The 18,877-nt window shown below is 56.4% G+C and overlaps 2 protein-coding genes across 7 annotated transcripts in view; one reads left to right on the top strand and one right to left on the bottom strand.

Annotated features, from left to right (window-relative positions):
* TTF2 (transcription termination factor 2) overlaps positions 1-18,877 on the top strand; it is a 114,458-nt gene continuing 95,581 nt past the window's right edge. For 4 of the 6 annotated variants that reach the window (XM_076059020.1, XM_076059022.1, XM_076059021.1 and 1 more), the window contains exon 1: positions 1-195. The gene's annotated coding sequence lies outside the window, so the exon portion shown is untranslated. The remainder of the gene's footprint in view (positions 196-18,877) is intronic. The other 2 variants (XM_076059019.1, XM_076059018.1) reach the window with 1 other exon arrangement.
* LOC142908407 (uncharacterized) lies at positions 10,729-14,962 on the bottom strand. The gene is made up of 4 exons (XM_076059035.1): positions 14,847-14,962; positions 13,565-14,731; positions 12,017-12,439; positions 10,729-10,758 (listed from the first exon to the last, which is right to left on the bottom strand). Exons 2-4 carry the CDS (start codon positions 14,687-14,689, stop codon positions 10,729-10,731), a joined length of 1,578 nt encoding a protein of 525 aa, XP_075915150.1. The 5' UTR covers positions 14,690-14,731; positions 14,847-14,962.

Genomic DNA, 18,877 nt, shown 5'->3' with positions numbered 1-18,877 from the left:
CGCCCTCCTCTCCCGCGGATATAAATACAGCGGCGGGCCTGTAGCGGGCGGCTGATAAACTCTTCGCTCGGGACGTGAGGAGATTTTTTTTAATTGTTTGTTATAAAACTTTAATTCGCGAGATTAAAGTTTGATTTACTCCACGTTGTTTGTTACCAACAGCAGCCTCCGCTCGTCAGCAAGCGCCGACAAACTGTGAGTACTTTCGCGCGTAATTACTGAGGCTCACAGAGCCAGACTAAGGCTCCCTCACGGTTCAGTGTTAATCTCTGAGGCTCACTGAGGCTCACAGAGCCAGACTAAGGCTCCCACAGGGTTCAGTGTTAATCACTGAGACTCACAGAGCCAGACTAAGACTCCCACAGGGTTCAGTGTTAATCACTGAGGCTCACAGAGCCAGACTAAGGCTCCCTCACATATGGTTACAGTGTTAATTACTGAGGCTCAATGAGGCTCACAGAGCCAGACTAAGGCTCCCTCACGTATGGTTACAGTGTTAATCACTGAGGCTCACAGAGCCAGACTAAGGCTCCCTCACGTATGGTTACAGTGTTAATTACTGAGGCTCGCAGAGCCAGACTAAGGCTCCCTCAGGGTTCAGTGTTAATCACTGAGGCTCACAGAGCCAGACTAAGGCTCCCACAGGGTTCAGTGTTAATCACTGAGGCTCACAGAGCCAGACTAAGGCTCCCTCACGGTTCAGTGTTAATCACTGAGACTCACAGAGCCAGACTAAGGCTCCCTCACGTATGGTTACAGTGTTAATTACTGAGGCTCACAGAGCCAGACTAAGGCTCCCTCACGTATGGTTACAGTGTTAATCACTGAGGCTCACAGAGCCAGACTAAGGCTCCCACAGGGTTCAGTGTTAATCGCTGAGGCTCACAGAGCCAGACTAAGGCTCCCTCACGTAGGGTTCAGTGTTAATCACTGAGGCTTACAGAGCCAGACTAAGGCTCCCACAGGGTTCAGTGTTAATTACCGAGGCTCACAGAGCCAGACTAAGGCTCCCTCACGTATGGTTACAGTGTTAATTACTGAGACTCACAGAGCCAGACTAAGGCTCCCATAGGGTTCAGTGTTAATTACTGAGGCTCACAGAGCCAGACTAAGGCTCCCTCACGTAGGGTTCAGTGTTAATCAGTGAGACTCAGAGCCAGACTAAGGCTCCCACAAGGTTCAGTGTTAATCACTGAGACTCATAGAGCCAGACTAAGGCTCCCTCACGTATGGTTACAGTGTTAATTACTGAGGCTCACAGAGCCAGACTAAGGCTCCCTCACGTATGGTTACAGTGTTAATCATTGAGGCTCACAGAGCCAGACTAAGGCTCCCTCACGTATGGTTACAGTGTTAATCACTGAGGCTCGCAGAGCCAGACTGAGGCTCCCACAGGGTTCAGTGTTAATCACTGAGGCTCACAGAGCCAGACTGAGGCTCCCTCAGGGTTCAGTGTTAATCACTGAGGCTCACAGAGCCAGACTAAGGCTCCCACAGGGTTCAGTGTTAATCACTGAGGCTCACAGAGCCAGACAAAGGCTCCCTCACGTATGGTTACAGTGTTAATTACTGAGGCTTACAGAGCCAGACTAAGGCTCCCTCACGTATGGTTACAGTGTTAATTACTGAGGCTTACAGAGCCAGACTAAGGCTCCCTCACGTAGGGTTAGTGTTAATCACTGAGGCTCACAGAGCCAGACTAAGGCTCCCACAGGGTTCAGTGTTAATCACTGAGACTCACAGAGCCAGACTAAGGCTCCCTCACGTATGGTTACAGTGTTAATTACTGAGGCTCACAGAACCAGACTAAGACTCCCTCACATAGGGTTCAGTGTTAATCACTGAGGCTCACAGAGCCAGACTAAGGCTCCCTCACGTATGGTTACAGTGTTAATTACTGAGGCTCACAGAGCCAGACTAAGGCTCCCTCACGTATGGTTACAGTGTTAATCACTGAGGCTCACAGAGCCAGACTAAGGCTCCCTCACGTATGGTTCAGTGTTAATCACTGAGGCTCACAGAGCCAGACTAAGGCTCCCTCACGTATGGTTACAGTGTTAATCACTGAGGCTCACAGAGCCAGACTAAGGCTCCCACACGTAGGGTTCAGTGTTAATCACTGAGGCTCACAGAGCCAGACTAAGGCTCCCTCACGTAGGGTTACAGTGTTAATCACTGAGGCTCACAGAGCCAGACTAAGGCTCCCTCAGGGTTCAGTGTTAATCACTGAGGCTCAACAGAGCCAGACTAAGGCTCCCACAGGGTTCAGTGTTAATCACTGAGGCTCACAGAGCCAGACTAAGGCTCCCACACGTAGGGTTCAGTGTTAATCACTGAGGCTCACAGAGCCAGACTAAGGCTCCCTCACGTAGGGTTACAGTGTTAATCACTGAGGCTCACAGAGCCAGACTAAGGCTCCCACAGGGTTCAGTGTTAATCACTGAGGCTCAACAGAGCCAGGCTAAGGCTCCCATAGGGTTCATTGTTAATCACTGAGGCTCACAGAGCCAGACTAAGGCTCCCACAGGGTTCAGTGTTAATCACTGAGGCTCACAGAGCCAGACTAAGGCTCCCTCAGGGTTCAGTGTTAATTACTGAGGCTCACAGAGCCAGACTAAGGCTCCCACAGGGTTCAGTGTTAATCACTGAGGCTTACAGAGCCAGGCTGAGGCTCCCACAGGGTTCAGTGTTAATTACTGAGGCTCACGGAGCCAGACTAAGGCTCCCCTAGGGTTCAGTTTTAATCACTGAGGCTCACAGAGCCAGACTAAGGCTCCCATAGGGTTCAGTGTTAATCACTGAGACTCACAGAGCCAGACTAAGGCTCCCACAGGGTTCAGTGTTAATCACTGAGGCTCACAGAGCCAGACTAAGGCTCCCACAGGGTTCAGTGTTAATCAATGAGACTCACAGAGCCAGACTAAGGCTCCCACAGGGTTCAGTGTTAATCACTGAGGCTCACAGAGCCAGACTAAGGCTCCCTCACGTAGGGTTCAGTGTTAATCACTGAGACTCACAGAGCCAGACTAAGGCTCCCATAGGGTTCAGTGTTAATCACTGAGGCTCACAGAGCCAGACTAAGGCTCCCTCTCCCATAGGGTTCAGTGTTTATCACTGAGGCTCACAGCCAGACTGAGGCCCCCACAGGGTTCAGTGTTAATCACTGAGGCTCACAGAGCCAGACTAAGGCTCCCACAGGGTTCAGTGTTAATCACTGAGGCTCACAGAGCCAGACTAAGGCTCCCACAGGGTTCAGTATTAATCACTGAGACTCACAGAGCCAGACTAAGGCTCCCTCACGTATGGTTACAGTGTTAATTACTGAGGCTCACAGAGCCAGACTAAGGCTCCCTCACGTATGGTTACAGTGTTAATTACTGAGGCTCACAGAGCCAGACTAAGGCTCCCACAGGGTTCAGTGTTAATCACTGAGGCTCACAGAGCCAGACTAAGGCTCCCTCACGTAGGGTTCAGTGTTAATCACTGAGACTCACAGAGCCAGACTAAGGCTCCCACAGGGTTCAGTGTTAATCACTGAGACTCACAGAGCCAGACTGAGGCTCCCACAGGGTTCAGTGTTAATCACTGAGGCTCACAGAGCCAGACTAAGGCTCCCTCACGTAGGGTTCAGTGTTAATCAGTGAGACTCACAGAGCCAGACTAAGGCTCCCACAAGGTTCAGTGTTAATCACTGAGACTCATAGAGCCAGACTAAGGCTCCCTCACGTATGGTTCAGTGTTAATTACTGAGGCTCACAGAGCCAGACTAAGGCTCCCACAGGGTTCAGTGTTAATCACTGAGACTCACAGAGCCAGACTGAGGCTCCCACAGGGTTCAGTGTTAATCACTGAGGCTCACAGAGCCAGACTAAGGCTCCCTCACGTAGGGTTCAGTGTTAATCAGTGAGACTCACAGAGCCAGACTAAGGCTCCCACAAGGTTCAGTGTTAATCACTGAGACTCCTAGAGCCAGACTAAGGCTCCCTCACGTATGGTTCAGTGTTAATTACTGAGGCTCACAGAGCCAGACTCATGCTCCCGTAGGGTTCAGTGCTAATCACTGAGACTCAGCGAAATGTTTCGAGTGGAGCACAGCGCAGGGCAGTTTAAAGCGATGCCTTTATTCGAATTCAAACAGCAGAGCACGGAACGAGGCGACGATTGATGCAAAATGCTCTGAGAAAGTTTCGGAAATGTCGGCGCGTTATTCCTGAGGAACCGTGAGGCAGAAAACCCAATAAACCGTGAGACAGAAACCCAATAAACCGTGAGACAGAAAACCCCAATAAACCGTGAGACAGAAAACCCAATAAACCGTGAGACAGAAAACCCAATAAACCGTGAGGCAGAAAACCCAATAAACCGTGAGGCAGAAAACCCAATAAACCGTGAGGCAGAAAACCCCAATACACCGTGAGACAGAAAACCCAATAAACCGTGAGACAGAAAACCCAATAAACCGTGAGACAGAAAACCCAATAAACCGTGAGACAGAAAACCCAATAAACCGTGAGGCAGGAAACCCAATAAACCGTGAGACAGAAACCCCAATAAACCGTGAGGCATAAAACCCAATAAACCGTGAGACAGAAAACCCCAATAAACCGTGAGACAGAAAACCCAATAAACCGTGAGACAGAAAACCCAATAAACCGTGAGGCAGAAAACCCAATAAACCGTGAGGCAGAAAACCCAATAAACCGTGAGGCAGAAAACCCCAATACACCGTGAGACAGAAAACCCAATAAACCGTGAGACAGAAAACCCAATAAACCGTGAGACAGAAAACCCAATAAACCGTGAGACAGAAAACCCAATAAACCGTGAGGCAGGAAACCCAATAAACCGTGAGACAGAAACCCCAATAAACCGTGAGGCATAAAACCCAATAAACCGTGAGGCAGAAAACCCAATAAACCGTGAGACAGGAAACCCAATAAACCCGTGAGACAAAAACCCAATAAACCATGAGACAGAAAACCCAATAAACCGTGAGACAGAAAACCCAATAAACCGTGAGGCAGAAAACCCCATAAACCGTGAGGCAGGAAACCCAATAAACCGTGAGGCAGAAAACCCAATAAACCATGAGACAGAAAACCCAATAAACCGTGAGACAGAAAACCCAATAAACCGTGAGGCAGGAAACCCAATAAACCGTGAGACAGAAAACCCAATAAACCGTGAGACAGAAAACCCCAATAAACCGTGAGACAGGAAACCCAATAAACCGTGAGACAGAAAACCCAATAAACCGTGAGACAGAAAACCCAATAAACCATGAGGCAGGAAACCCAATACACCGAGGCAGTCGATTGGTCTTCGGACTTCCGTTGACACCTCCCATGGGTCTGTGTCTAACCGAGGTCTACCGGTCTCTCCTGTTGGTCTCTGTGGAGGCTTTGTAGGGCTTTGTGGCGTCTATGGGACTTTTTGCCGGTCTTAACGTCGCAGGTCAACACGTGTGTACATGTGAGTCCTAGGGTCTCTATGCGAGTCTCTGGGAATCAACGTTATAAATCAACACGTGTGTACATGCGAGTCCTAGGGTCGCTGGGTCTCAACGTCACAGGTCAACACGTGTGTACACGTGAGTCCTAGGGTCTCTGTGCGAGTCCGTGGGTCTCAACGTCACAGGTCAACACGTGTGTGTACATGTGAGTCCTAGGGTCACTGGGTCTCAACGTCACAGGTCAACACGTGTGTGTACATGTGAGTCCGTGGGTCTCTGGGTCTCAACGTCACAGGTCAACACGTGTGTGTACACGTGAGTCCTAGGGTCTCTGGGTCTCAACGTCACAGGTCAACACGTGTGTGTACATGTGAGTCCTAGGGTCTCTATGCGAGTCTCTGGGTCTCAACGTCACAGGTCAACACGTGTGTGTACATGTGAGTCCTAGGGTCTCTGGGTCTCAACGTCACAGGTCAACACGTGTGTGTACACGTGAGTCCTAGGGTCACTGGGTCTCAACGTCACAGGTCAACACGTGTGTACATGTGAGTCCTAGGGTCGCTGGGTCTCAACGTCACAGGTCAACACGTGTGTGTACATGTGAGTCCTAGGGTCTCTGGGTCTCAACGTCACAGGTCAACACGTGTGTACATGTGAGTCCTAGGGTCGCTGGGTCTCAACGTCACAGGTCAACATGTGTGTGTACATGTGAGTCCTAGGGTCTCTGGGCCTCACGTCACAGGTCAACACGTGTGTGTACATGTGAGTCCTAGGGTCTCTGGGTCTCAACGTCACAGGTCAACACGTGTGTGTACATGTGAGTCCTAGGGTCTCTGGGTCTCAACGTCACAGGTCAACACGTGTGTGTACATGTGAGTCCAAGGGTCTCTGGGTCTCAACGTCACAGGGCAACACGTGTGTGTACACGTGAGTCCTAGGGTCTCTGTGCGAGTCCGTGGGTCTCAACGTCACAGGTCAACACGTGTGTACATGTGAGTCCTAGGGTCTCTATGCGAGTCTCTGGAAATCAACGTCATAAATCAATACGTGTGTGTACACATGTGAGTCTGTGGGTCCGTGAGTCTCCATGTGAGTCTGGGGGTCTCAAGAGTCTGTGCTCATTTGAGTCTCTGTCGATTTCTATTGAAGTATATGGGCCTTTGTGAGCCTCTGGGTCTCAACGTCATCAGTCAATACTTGCGTACATGCGCGTCCGTGGGTCTCTATGCGAGTCTCTAGGTCTCAACGTCATAAATCAATACATGTGTGTACATGTGGGTCTGTGAGTCTCTATGCGAGTCTGGGGGTCTCAAGAGGCTGTTTCATTTGAGTCTCTGTCGGTTTCTATTGAAGTATATTGGTCTTTGTGAGCCTCTGGGTCTCATTGTCATCAGTCAATACGTGCGTGCATGCGCTTCCATGGGTCTCTATGCGAGTATCTGGGTCTCAACGTCATAAATCAATACATGTGTGTACACATGTGAGTCCGTGAGTCTCCGTGTGAGTCTGGGTCTCAAGAGGCTGTTTCTTTGAGTCTCTGTCGGTTTCTATTGAAGTATATTGGTCTTTGTGAGCCTCTGGGTCTCAACGTCATCAGTTAATACGTGTGTGTACACGCGGGTCCGTGAGTCTCCATGTGAGTCTGGGTCTCAAGAGGCTGTTTCATTTGAGTCTCTGTTGATTTCTATTGATGTCTATGGGCCTTTGAGCCTCTGGCTCTCAACGTCATGAATCAATAGGTGTGTGTACATGTGAGTCTGTGGGTCCCTGGGTCTCAACGTCATAAGTCAATACGTGTGTACACGCGGGTCCGTGAGTCTCTATGCAAGTCTCTGGCTCTCAACGTCATGAATCAATACGTGTGTGTACATGTGAGTCTGTGGGGCTCTGGGTCTCAACGTCATAAGTCAATACTTGCGTACACGTGGGTCCGTGAGTCTCCATGCGAGTCTGTGGGTCTCCGGAGTCTGTGTTCATTTGGGTCTCTGTTGATTTCTATTGAAGTCTATTTGCCTTTGAGCCTCAGGGTCTCAACGTCACAGGTCAATACGTGTGTACACGTGGGTCCGTGAGACTCCATGCGAGTCTGGGGGTCTCAAGAGTCTGTGTTCATTTGAGTCTCTGTCGGTTTCTATTGAAGTATATTGGTCTTTGTGAGCCTCTGGGTCTCAACGTCACAGGTCAGTACTTGCGTACACGCGGGTCCGTGAGTCTCCATGCGAGTCTCTAGGTCTCAACGTCATAAAGCAATACGTGTGTACACATGTGAGTCTGTGGGTCCGTGAGTCTCTATGCGAGTCTGTGGGTCTCAAGAGTCTGTGTTCATTTGAGTCTCTGTTGATTTCTATTGAAGTCTATGGGCCTTTGAGCCTCTGGGTCTCAACGTCATAAGTCAATACTTGCGTACATGTGGGTCTGTGGGTCTCTGGATCTCAACGTCACAGGTCAATACGTGTGTGTACATGTGAGTCCGTGAGTCTCCGTGTGAGTCTGGGTCTCAAGAGGCTGTTTCTTTGAGTCTCTGTCGGTTTCTATTGAAGTATATGGGTCTTTGTGAGCCTCTGGGTCTCAACGTCATCAGTTAATACTTGTGTACACGCGGGTCCGTGAGTCTCCATGTGAGTCTGGGTCTCAAGAGGCTGTTGCATTTGGGTCTCTGTTGATTTCTATTGAAGTCTATGGGCATTTGAGCCTCTGGGTTTAAACGTCACAGGTCAATACGTTTGTACACGTGGGTCCGTGAGTCTCGATGTGAGTCTGGGTCTCAAGAGGCTGTTGCATTTGGGTCTCTGTTGATTTCTATTGAAGTCTATTGGCATTTGAGCCTCTGGGTTTAAACGTCACAGGTCAATACGTGTGTACACGTGGGTCCGTGAGTCTCCATGTGAGTCTGGGTCTCAAGAGGCTGTTGCATTTGGGTCTCTGTTGATTTCTATTGAAGTCTATGGGCATTTGAGCCTCTGGGTTTAAACGTCACAGGTCAATACGTGTGTACACGTGGGTCCGTGAGTCTCGATGTGAGTCTGGGTCTCAAAAGTCTGTGTTCATTTGAGTCTCTGTCGATTTCTATTGAAGTATATTGGCCTTTGTGAGCCTCTGGGTTTCATTGTCATCAGTCAATACGTGCGTACATGCGCGTCCGTGGGTCTCTATGCGAGTCTCTGGCTCTCAACGTCATCAATCAATACGTGTGTACATGTGAGTCTGTGGGTCTCTGGGTCTCAACGTCATAAGTCAATACGTGTGTACACGCGGGTCCGTGAGTCTCCATGCGAGTCTGTGGGTCTCAAGAGTCTGTGTTCATTTGAGTCTCTGTCGATTTCTATTGAAGTCTATGGGCCTTTGAGCCTCTGGGTTTAAACGTCACAGGTCAATACGTGTGTACACGTGGGTCCGTGAGTCTCCATGTGAGTCTGGGGGTCTCAAGAGTCTGTGCTCATTTGAGTATCTGTCGATTTATATTGAGGTATATTAGCCTTTGTGAGCCTCTGGGTCTCAACGTCATAAGTCAATACTTGCGTACACGAGGGTCCGTGAGTCTCCATGCGAGTCTGGGGGTCTCAAGAGTCTGTGTTCATTTGAGTCTCTGTCGATTTCTATTGAAGTATATTAGCCTTTGTGAGCCTCTGGGTCTCAACGTCACAAGTCAGTACTTGCGTACACGCGGGTCCGTGGGTCTCCTGTCAGGCGTTTGAACGTTTTAATTTTTCAGTGGTGCATGGTCCTCCCGTCTGCCGAGATTCCTGCGCGTCTCCGTGTCACGGGCCCCTAATGAATGTGCGGGAGAAACCTTTTGAGAAGGCCCTTTCCCCGCGAGCCCGCGGTCCTCCTCTCGCGCGTGCGAGCATTTGCACAGCGACTGGATGCCGCCGCCTCTGCGCGATAACTACCGCACCTCCCGTCCCCTCGCACTCGTGCGTTAGCGGGCGCCTATTTGCGTGGTTTGTCGGCCTTCTCCGTGCCGCCCCTCTCGGAGACGTTGAAGTATCGCGAGACGCGGTGCTGCCGCTGCTGCTGCTGCTGCTGCCGCCGCTGCTGCGGCATCAGCTCCACGCGTTTCCTCTCCTGCTCCTGCACCTCCTCCGCCTCCACCTCCTCCTCCTCCTCCTCTCTCTCCTCCTTGGTCACCGTGGTGACGGTCCGGGTGGAGGAGACGACGCGGCGGCCTCGCTCGTCCGTGCGGCGCCGCACCTCTGTGAGGGTGCACGTCCCGCGGTAGGTCGACTCCACCCCTTCCGCGGCCTTGCCCCGGGCGGCCGCCGCGGCCTCGCCGGCCGCTCCGCCGCCGCAGGATGGGCACGGGGCTGCCGACGCCGACGCCGACGCCGCCGCCGCAGCCGCCGCCGCCGCCGCAGCCGCAGCCGCAGCCGGGCGCGGCCGCGGGGCGACGGCGACCTCGAGGGCCTCGCGGATCCTGGCGGGAGGGCCGCGGCGGCTCGGCCCGCGCCTGGAGGACGATTCGATGGCGATGAACGCCGGGGACGAGCCGGGAGCGTCGGCGCGGCGGCCGGCCGGCCGGGGAGTCGGCGGCGGAGCGGCCGGGGGACCGCCGTTGACGGGGTTCGGCGGCCCCGGCGGCGGCCCCGGCGGCGGCCCCGGCGGCGGCTCTCGGGTCTGTCCGAGCCCATCGGCTGCCGGCGTCGGCCCGCCCGGGTCCCGGTCGGCGGCGGACGCCGGCGGTCCCCCGGCGGCCAAACTGGACGGCCCGTTGAGGCTCGGCGACTTGCCCTCCTCTGCCACCGCCTTGCCGCGGCAGCCGCCGCCGGTGGCGGCGGCTGCCGGCACTCCGGCTTCCTCCGCCGCCGCCGCCGCCGTCGCCGCAGCGTGCGGCGGTTTTGGCGGCAGCCTGGGCTTGAGGCCGCATCCCGTCGGACTCCCGAACGCCGCCGACCCGCTGGCCGAACCGCTGGCCGAGCCGCTGGACGAGCCGCTGGACGAGACGCTGGCCGAGCCGCTGGACGAGCCGCTGGACGAGCCGCTGGACGAGCCGCTGGATGAGCCGCTGGACGAGCCGCTGGACGAGCCGCTGGTCGACCCGCTGGCCGAACTACCCACCGACCCGCTGGCCGACCCGCTGGCCGAACTACCCACCGACCCGCTGGCCGAACTACCCACCGACCCGCTGGCCGAACTACCCACCGACCCGCTGGCCGAACTACCCACCGACCCGCTGGCCGAACTACCCACCGACCCGCTGGCCGACCCGCTGGCCGACCCGCTGGCCGACCCGCTCGCCGCCCTCTTGTAGATGAGTGCCGCGCGGATGTCCCCCTGCGTCACGTTGACATGAGCCCTCTCGAGCGAGGCTAGCGCCGCCCGCAGGGGCCCCCTGCCCTCGGCCGCCGGCGCCGGGACCTTGGCCGCGCCCGCCGAGCCGGGGGTTTCGCGACCCCCCACCACCCCCGGCCGTTGGTTCACCGTGGCGTTTGCCGCCCCCTCCTGTTCCACTTGCCGCTGTTTCCGCTGCTGCGGCTGTGACTGCTGTGGCTGTGACTGCTGCTGCTGTGACTGCTGTGGCTGCTGCTGTGACTGCTGTGGCTGCTGCTGCTGTGGCTGCTGCTGCTGTGGCTGCTGCTGCTGCTGTGACTGCTGCTGCTGTGACTGCTGTGGCTGCTGCTGTGACTGCTGTGGCTGCTGCTGTGGCTGCTGCTGCTGTGACTGCTGCTGTGGCTGCTGCTGCTGTGACTGCTGCTGCTGTGGCTGCTGCTGCTGCTGCGGCTGCTGTGACTGCTGCTGCTGTGGCTGCTGCTGCGGCTGCTGTGACTGCTGCTGCTGTGACTGCTGCTGCTGTGACTGCTGCTGCTGTGGCTGCTGCTGCTGCTGCGGCTGCTGTGACTGCTGCTGCTGTGGCTGCTGTGGCTGCTGTGACTGCTGCTGCTGCTGTGACTGCTGCTGCTGTGACTGCTGCTGCTGTGACTGCTGCTGCTGTGACTGCTGCTGCTGTGACTGCTGCTGCTGTGACTGCTGCTGCTGCTGTGACTGCTGCTGCTGTGACTGCTGCTGCGGCTGCTGCTGCTGTGACTGCCATCGTAATTGCCGATGATGCGACCTCGGCTTGGGTCGGTCCTCCTCCTGCTGCTGCTGCTGCTGCTGCCGCTGCTGCCGCCTCTCGTTTTGCCGATCTCCACCGGCGCCCCGCGTGTTTCCTCCAAGACGCCTCCCCTCCCCTCCTTCCTCCTCCTCCTCCTCCTCCTCCCCCTCGCCGCCGCCGCCGCCGCCGCCGTCCTCGTCGTCCGTCCGGCCCAGGGCGGCGAGAGGCTGCGTTTGAAAGAGCCAGGCCTTGAGTTTGACGCGGCCGCTTTGGGGAGCGCACGCCCGGTCAGCGGCGCTGCCCCGGCCCTCCCCCTGCTGCCCCGTGGCGACGGGCCCCTCCGTCGTCGACGCGCGGTGGCCCGTCTCCCTGTCCGCGGGCGTCTCCTCCTCCGCCTCCTCCTCCTCCTCCGCCTCCTCCTCCGCCTCCTCCTCCTCCGCCTCCTCCTCCGCCTCCTCCTCCTTCGCCTCCTCCTCCGCCTCCTCCTCCTCCGCTTCCTCCTCCGCCTCCGCCTCCTCCTCCGCCTCCTCCACCGCGCCGCCGCCGCCGCCTCTGCGACCACCGCCGGTGCTGCCGGCCACCCCGTCCGTCGCCGTCTCTCCCGCCTCCGCCGGCTTCCGCTTCCCGACCCCCTCGGCCGCGTAGCCGTTGCCCTGCGGCGGCGGCGGCGGCGGCCAGGCTCCGGCGATTGCCGTCCGGCCCCTTGCTCCGTCCTCCTCTCCGTTCGCCGCGCCGCCCCCGCCGTTGCCGTGGCCGCCGTAGCCGTTGCCGTGGCCGCCGTAGCCGTTGCCGTGGCCGCCGTAGCCGTTGCCGTGGCCGCCGTAGCCGTTGCCGTGGCCGCCGTAGCCGTCGCCGTGTTCCTCCAGCAGCACGTCGTGCTCCATCTCGTCGATGACGTCCGGGTTGATGTGCCTCGCCAGACGCCGCAGCTCCGTCAGCTGGCGCTCGCGCGCCGTCTTGGGCGAGATGGCGAGCGCCAGGCCCCGGCAGAGGGGCAGGGCCGTGCCGGCGGCGGCGGCGGCGGCCGTGGCGGCGGCCGTGCCGGCGGCGGCCGTGGCGGCGGCGGCGGCGGCCGTGGGGGTCGTGGTAGCCGTTGCCGTGGCAGCTGTAGCTGTGGCAGGAGACGTAGTGTTTGTGGTAGCCATCGCAGCTGTAGCTGTGGTGTCTGTGGTAGTGGTGGCAGCTGTAGCTGTGGCAGGAGACGTAGTGTCTGTGGTAGCTGTAGCTGTGGCAGCTGTAGCTGTGACAGGAAACGTAGTGCCTGTGGCAGCCGTAGCAGCTGTAGCTGTGGCAGGAGACGTAGTGTTTGTGGTAGCCGTGGCAGCTGTAGCTGTGGTGTCTGTGGTAGCGGTGGCAGCTGTAGCTGTGGCAGGAGACGTAGTGTCTGTGGCAGCTGTAGCTGTGGCAGGAGACGTAGTGTTTGTGGTAGCCATCGCAGCTGTAGCTGTGGTGTCTGTGGTAGTGGTGGCAGCTGTAGCTGTGGCAGGAGACGTAGTGTCTGTGGTAGCTGTAGCTGTGGCAGCTGTAGCTGTGACAGGAAACGTAGTGCCTGTGGCAGCCGTAGCAGCTGTAGCTGTGGCAGGAGACGTAGTGTTTGTGGTAGCTGTAGCTGTGGCAGGAGACGTAGTGTCTGTGGTAGCTGTAGCTGTGGCAGGAGACGTAGTGTCTGTGGTAGCTGTAGCTGTGGCAGGAGACGTAGTGTCTGTGGTAGCTGTGGCTGTGGCAGGAGACGTAGTATCTGTGGTAGCTGTGGCTGTGGCAGGAGACGTAGTGTCTGTGGTAGCTGTGGCTGTGGCAGGAGACGTAGTGTCTGTGGTAGCTGTGGCTGTGGCAGGAGACGTAGTGTCTGCGCTAGCCGTGGTAGCTGTGGCAGGAGACGTAGTGTCTGTGGCAGCTGTAGCTGTAGCTATGGCAGGAGACGTAGTGTCTGTGGCAGCTGTAGCTGTGGCAGGAGACGTAGTGTCTGTGGCAGCTGTGGCAGCTGTAGCTATGGCAGGAGACGTAGTATCTGTGCTAGCCGTGGTAGCTGTAGCTATGGCAGGAGACGTAGTGTCTGTGGTAGCCGTGGTAGCTGTGGCAGCCGTAGCTATGGCAGGAGACGTAGTGTCTGTGGCAGCTGTATCTGTGGTAGCCGTAGCTGTGGCAGGAGACGTAGTGTCTGTGGCAGCTGTATCTGTGGCAACCGTAGCTGTGGCAGGAGACGTAGTGTCTGTGGCAGCTGTATCTGTGGTAGCCGTAGCTGTGGCAGGAGACGTAGTGTCTGTGGCAGCTGTATCTGTGGTAGCCGTAGCTGTGGCAGGAGACGTAGTGTCTGTGGCAGCTGTATCTGTGGTAGCTGTAGCTGTGGCAGGAGACGTAGTGTCTGTGGCAGCCGTAGCTGTGGCAGGAGACGTAGTGTCTGTGGCAGCTGTATCTGTGGCAGCTGTATCTGTGGTAGCTGTAGCTGTGGCAGGAGACGTAGTGTCTGTGGCAGCTGTATCTGTGGTAGCCGTAGCTGTAGCAGGAGACGTAGTGTCTGTGTCAGCTGTATCTGTGGTAGCCGTAGCTGTGGCAGGAGACGTAGTGTCTGTGGCAGCTGTATCTGTGGTAGCCGTAGCTGTGGCAGGAGACGTAGTGTCTGTGGCAGCTGTATCTGTGGTAGCTGTAGCTGTGGCAGGAGACGTAGTGTCTGTGGCAGCTGTATCTGTGGTAGCCGTAGCTGTGGCAGGAGACGTAGTGTCTGTGGCAGCCGTAGCTGTGGCAGGAGACGTAGTGTCTGTGGCAGCTGTATCTGTGGCAGCTGTATCTGTGGTAGCTGTAGCTGTGGCAGGAGACGTAGTGTCTGTGGCAGCTGTATCTGTGGCAGCCGTAGCTGTGGCAGGAGACGTAGTGTCTGTGGCAGCTGTATCTGTGGTAGCTGTAGCTATGGCAGGAGACGTAGTGTCTGTGTCAGCTGTATCTGTGGCAACCGTAGCTGTGGCAGGAGACGTAGTGTCTGTGGCAGCTGTATCTGTGGTAGCCGTAGCTGTGGCAGGAGACGTAGTGTCTGTGGCAGCTGTATCTGTGGCAGCCGTAGCTGTGGCAGGAGACGTAGTGTCTGTGGCAGCTGTATTTGTGGTAGCTGTGGCAGGAGACGTAGTGTCTGTGGCAACCATAGCCGGCGGGCAGCCGCCGTTGGTGGCATGGGCGGTGGGCCCCATGCACTCGTCATGAGCCTGAACCTCCATCTGGGAAAATGTGAACGGTGGCGGGGGGAGTACGTTAACTACCTCGCCCGGTTACACACGTGAGGATCGTGGGTTCGATCCCGGACCCTTGACGATGCCAGGCTGCTGTGTATTTGGATTCTCTCTCTCTCTCTCACCGTGGTGAGATGTTAACCACCTCGCCCTGTTACACCTGAGGGTCGTGGGTTCGAGCCCGGACCCTGACGATGCCCGGCTGCTGTATATTTGGAGTCTGCGTCTCTCTCACTCCGTAGAGATGTTGACTACCTCGCCCCGCACACAGGAGGTCGTGGGTTCGATCCCAGACCCTTGACGATGCCAGGCTGCTGTATATTTGGATTCTCTCTCTCTCTCACCGTGGTGAGATGTTAACTACCTCGCCCGGTTACACGTAAGGGTCGTGGGTTCGATCCCGGACCCTTGACGATGCCAGGCTGCTGTATATTTGGAGTCTCTCTCTCTCTCACTGTGGTGAGATGTTAACCACCTCGCCCGGTCACACGTAAGGGTCGTGGGTTCGATCCCGGACCCTTGACGATGCCAGGCTGCTGTATATTTGGAGTCTCTCTCTCTCTCACTGTGGTGAGATGTTAACCACCTCGCCCGGTTACACACGTAAGGGTCGTGGGTTCGATCCCGGACCCTTGACGATGCCTGGCTGCTGTATATTTGGAGTTTGGGTCTCTCTCTTTCACCGTGGTGAGATGTTAACCACCTCGCCCGGTTACACACGTGAGGATCGTGGGTTCGATCCCGGACCCTTGACGACGCCTGGCTGCTGTATATTTGGATTCTCTCTCTCTCACTGTGGTGAGATGTTAACCACCTCGCCCGGTTACACGTAAGGGTCGTGGGTTCGATCCCGGTCCCTTGACGATGCCAGGCTGCTGTATATTTGGAGTCTCTCTCTCACCGTGGTGAGATGTTAACTACCTCGCCCGGTCACACGTAAGGGTCGTGGGTTCGATCCCGGACCCTGACGATGCCAGGCTGCTGTATATTTGGAGTTTGGGTCTCTCTCTTTCACCGTGGTGAGATGTTAACTACCTCGCCCGGTTACACACGTGAGGATCGTGGGTTCGATCCCGGACCCTTGACGATGCCTGGCTGCTGTATATTTTGATTCTCTCTCTCTCTCTCACCGTGGTGAGATGTTAACTACCTTGCCCGGTTACACACGTGAGGATCGTGGGTTCGAGCCCGGACCCTGACGACGCCTGGCTGCTGTATATTTGGATTCTCTCTCTCTCTCACCGTGGTGAGATGTTAACTACCTCGCCCTGTTACACCTGAGGGTCGTGGGTTCGATCCCGGACCCTGACGATGCCAGGCTGCTGTATATTTGGAGTCTGCGTCTCTCTCACTCCGTAGAGATGTTGACTACCTCGCCTCGCACACAGGAGGTCGTGGGTTCGATCCCAGACCCCTGACGATGCCAGGCTGCTGTATATTTGGATTCTCTCTCTCTCTCTCTTTCGCTCTCTCTCCCAGCGGCGGTCTCTGCATGAACCCATGACCTCCTGCGTGCCGGGAGAGGCCGTTGACAGCCTCGCACGCTTTCGAGTATTTGGCTGCGGGGGCTTGGTCACTGTGGGTATCTGCGGGTCTTCATCGGTCTCCGAGTACGGGTCTCTGTGGGCCTCTCTGAGTTACGGGTCTCTTGAGAGCGCAGACACACGCAGTATTTGGCTGCTGCTATCGGCTACCACGTCGTGGTGATGATGGTGATGATGATGATATCAGCTACCTCATAGAGACGTTGATTCTAAATGTGGAGGGGAGGGGGGGGGGAAACCGGAGGAGCCAGCGACCACCACGGGGAGAGAGAGAGGGAGAGACGCAGACTCCACATATACAGCAGCAGCAGCGGGCATCGTCCGGGGTCGAACCCACGACCTCCTGCGTACCAGGCGAGGTAGTCAACATCTCTACAGAGAGAGAGATGCAGACTCCAGATATACAGCAGCAGGCGTAGGTCAGGGTCCGGGATCGAACTCACGACCTCCTGTATACCCGGCGAGGTAGTCAACATCTCCTAGCCACCGTGATGGAACCCACGACCTCCTGTGTACCCGGCGAGGTAGTCAACATCTCCTAGCCACACACAGACACACACAGACACGCGCACACGCACAGACACTCGCACACACAGAGACACACACACACACAGACACACACAGACACTCACACACACAGACACACATAGACACTCACACACACAGAGACACTCGCACATACAGACACTCGCACGCACAGACGCGCACACTCACAGACACGCGCACACGCACAGACACGCGCAGACACGCGCACACTCACAGACACGCGCACACAGACACTCGCACACAGAGACACTCACACACACAGAGACACTCACACACACAGACACGCGCACACACACACAGACACACGCACACAAAGACACTCACACACACAGAGTCACTCACACGCACAGACACGCGCACACACACACAGACACGCGCGCACACACAGACACGCGCACACACGCAGACACGCGCACACACGCAGACACGTGCACACACACAGACACGCGCACACACAGACACGCGCACACACAGAGACACACGCACACACAGAGACACACGCACACACAGAGACACACGCACAGACACGCACACACGCACACAGACACGCGCACACGCACACAGACACGCGCACACACAGAGACACTCACACACACATACACAGACACACACACAGACACTCACACACACTCACGCATACACAGACACTCACACAGACACGCGCACACGCACACAGACGCGCACACGCACACAGACACGCGCACACGCACACAGACACGCGCACACGCACACAGACACTCACACAAACACAGACACTCACACAAACACAGACACACACACAGAGACACTCACACACACTCACACATACACACACTCACACACACTCACACACACACAGACACTCACACACACTCACACATACACACACAGACACGCGCACACAGACACACACACGCACACAGACACACACACAGACACACACACAGACACACGCGCACACTCAGGCACGCGCACGTGCCCCCTGAGATCAGAGGACAAAGGAAATAGGATGTAGCTGATACACACAGACACACACGTACACGTCTATACTTACCCACATTTTTATTAATGCACACGTACACACATTCCCCGCGCACTCTAACTCATCCACTCGGACAAAGACAAAGGTCCCCCGTGTAGGGGCAAGTGCTGTTAGTAGCGAGTAGCACCTACACACACACAGACAAATATCCCCCAGGTAGCCTCGAACAGACTGTTGGCCATCCACCCCCCGCTCACTACACTCATTATAGCCGGTCACCCACTCACTCGCTCACCCACTCGCTCACCCACTCGCCCACCCACTCTCTCGTTCACTCACCCACTCGTTCGCCCACTCGCTCACCCGCCCACTCGCTCGCCCACCCACTCGCTCGCCCACCCACTCATTGACCTACCTACCCAGCCGCTCACTTACCCACCCTCCCATCCGCTCCCCTGCTCACCCACCCACCCACTCATTCACCCGCCCACTGACCCACTCACCCACCTTTTCACCCACATAATCGCCCACTTGCTCAACCCCCTCCCCACTCATTTATCCACACATTCACCCACTCGTTCACCCACCCACTTGCCTACTCATTGACCCACCCACCTGCCCACTCACCCACCCACCTGCTCAGCCACTCACCCACCCACCTGCTCACCCACCCACATAGTCGCCCCCTCGCTCACCCACTCATTGATCCACCCACTCGCTCACCCACTTACTCACCCAGCCACCCCCTCAACCACCCACCCACACACCCATCCACTCATTCACCCGCTCAGCCGCCCACTGATCCACCCACTCACCAAGCCACCCGCTCACCCACCCACCAACTCACATAATTGCCCGCTCGCTCACCCACCCACTCATTGATCCACACATGCACCCACCTACTCACCCAGCCAACCACTCAACCACCCATCCACTCAACCACCCACTCATTCACCCGCTCAGCCGCCCACTGATCCACCCACTCATTCACCCACCAACCCACTCACCCGCTCACCCACCCACTTGCTCTCCCACTCATTGATCCACACATTCACCCACCTACTCACTCACCCAGCCAACCATCCACCCACTCTCGCCCACACTCATTCTCCCGCTCAGCCACCC

The sequence above is a fragment of the Petromyzon marinus genome (genome assembly GCF_048934315.1).
Source record: "Petromyzon marinus isolate PM22_M1 ecotype Great Lakes invasive population chromosome 84 unlocalized genomic scaffold, UKy_Petmar_22M1.pri1.0 chr84_unloc.1, whole genome shotgun sequence".
Taxonomy (NCBI): domain Eukaryota; kingdom Metazoa; phylum Chordata; class Hyperoartia; order Petromyzontiformes; family Petromyzontidae; genus Petromyzon; species Petromyzon marinus.
The sequence above is the reverse complement of the archived record's forward strand: the minus strand, read 5'-3'. Positions and strand labels throughout refer to the sequence as shown.

Excerpts from the sequence above, each read along its gene's own strand:
- LOC142908407 (XM_076059035.1), bottom strand. The coding sequence starts at position 14,689 with ATGGAGGTTCAGGCTCATGACGAGTGCATGGGGCCCACCGCCCATGCC. Across the intron at positions 12,440-13,564 it reads CGTCTCCTGCCATAGCTACG|ACGGCGCGCGAGCGCCAGCT; the intron begins GCTGCCACAGCT and ends ATCTCGCCCAAG. Across the intron at positions 10,759-12,016 it reads GAGGCGGCGGCGGCGGCGCG|CCTCGCTCGAGAGGGCTCAT; the intron begins GTGGAGGAGGCG and ends GGGCGGCGCTAG.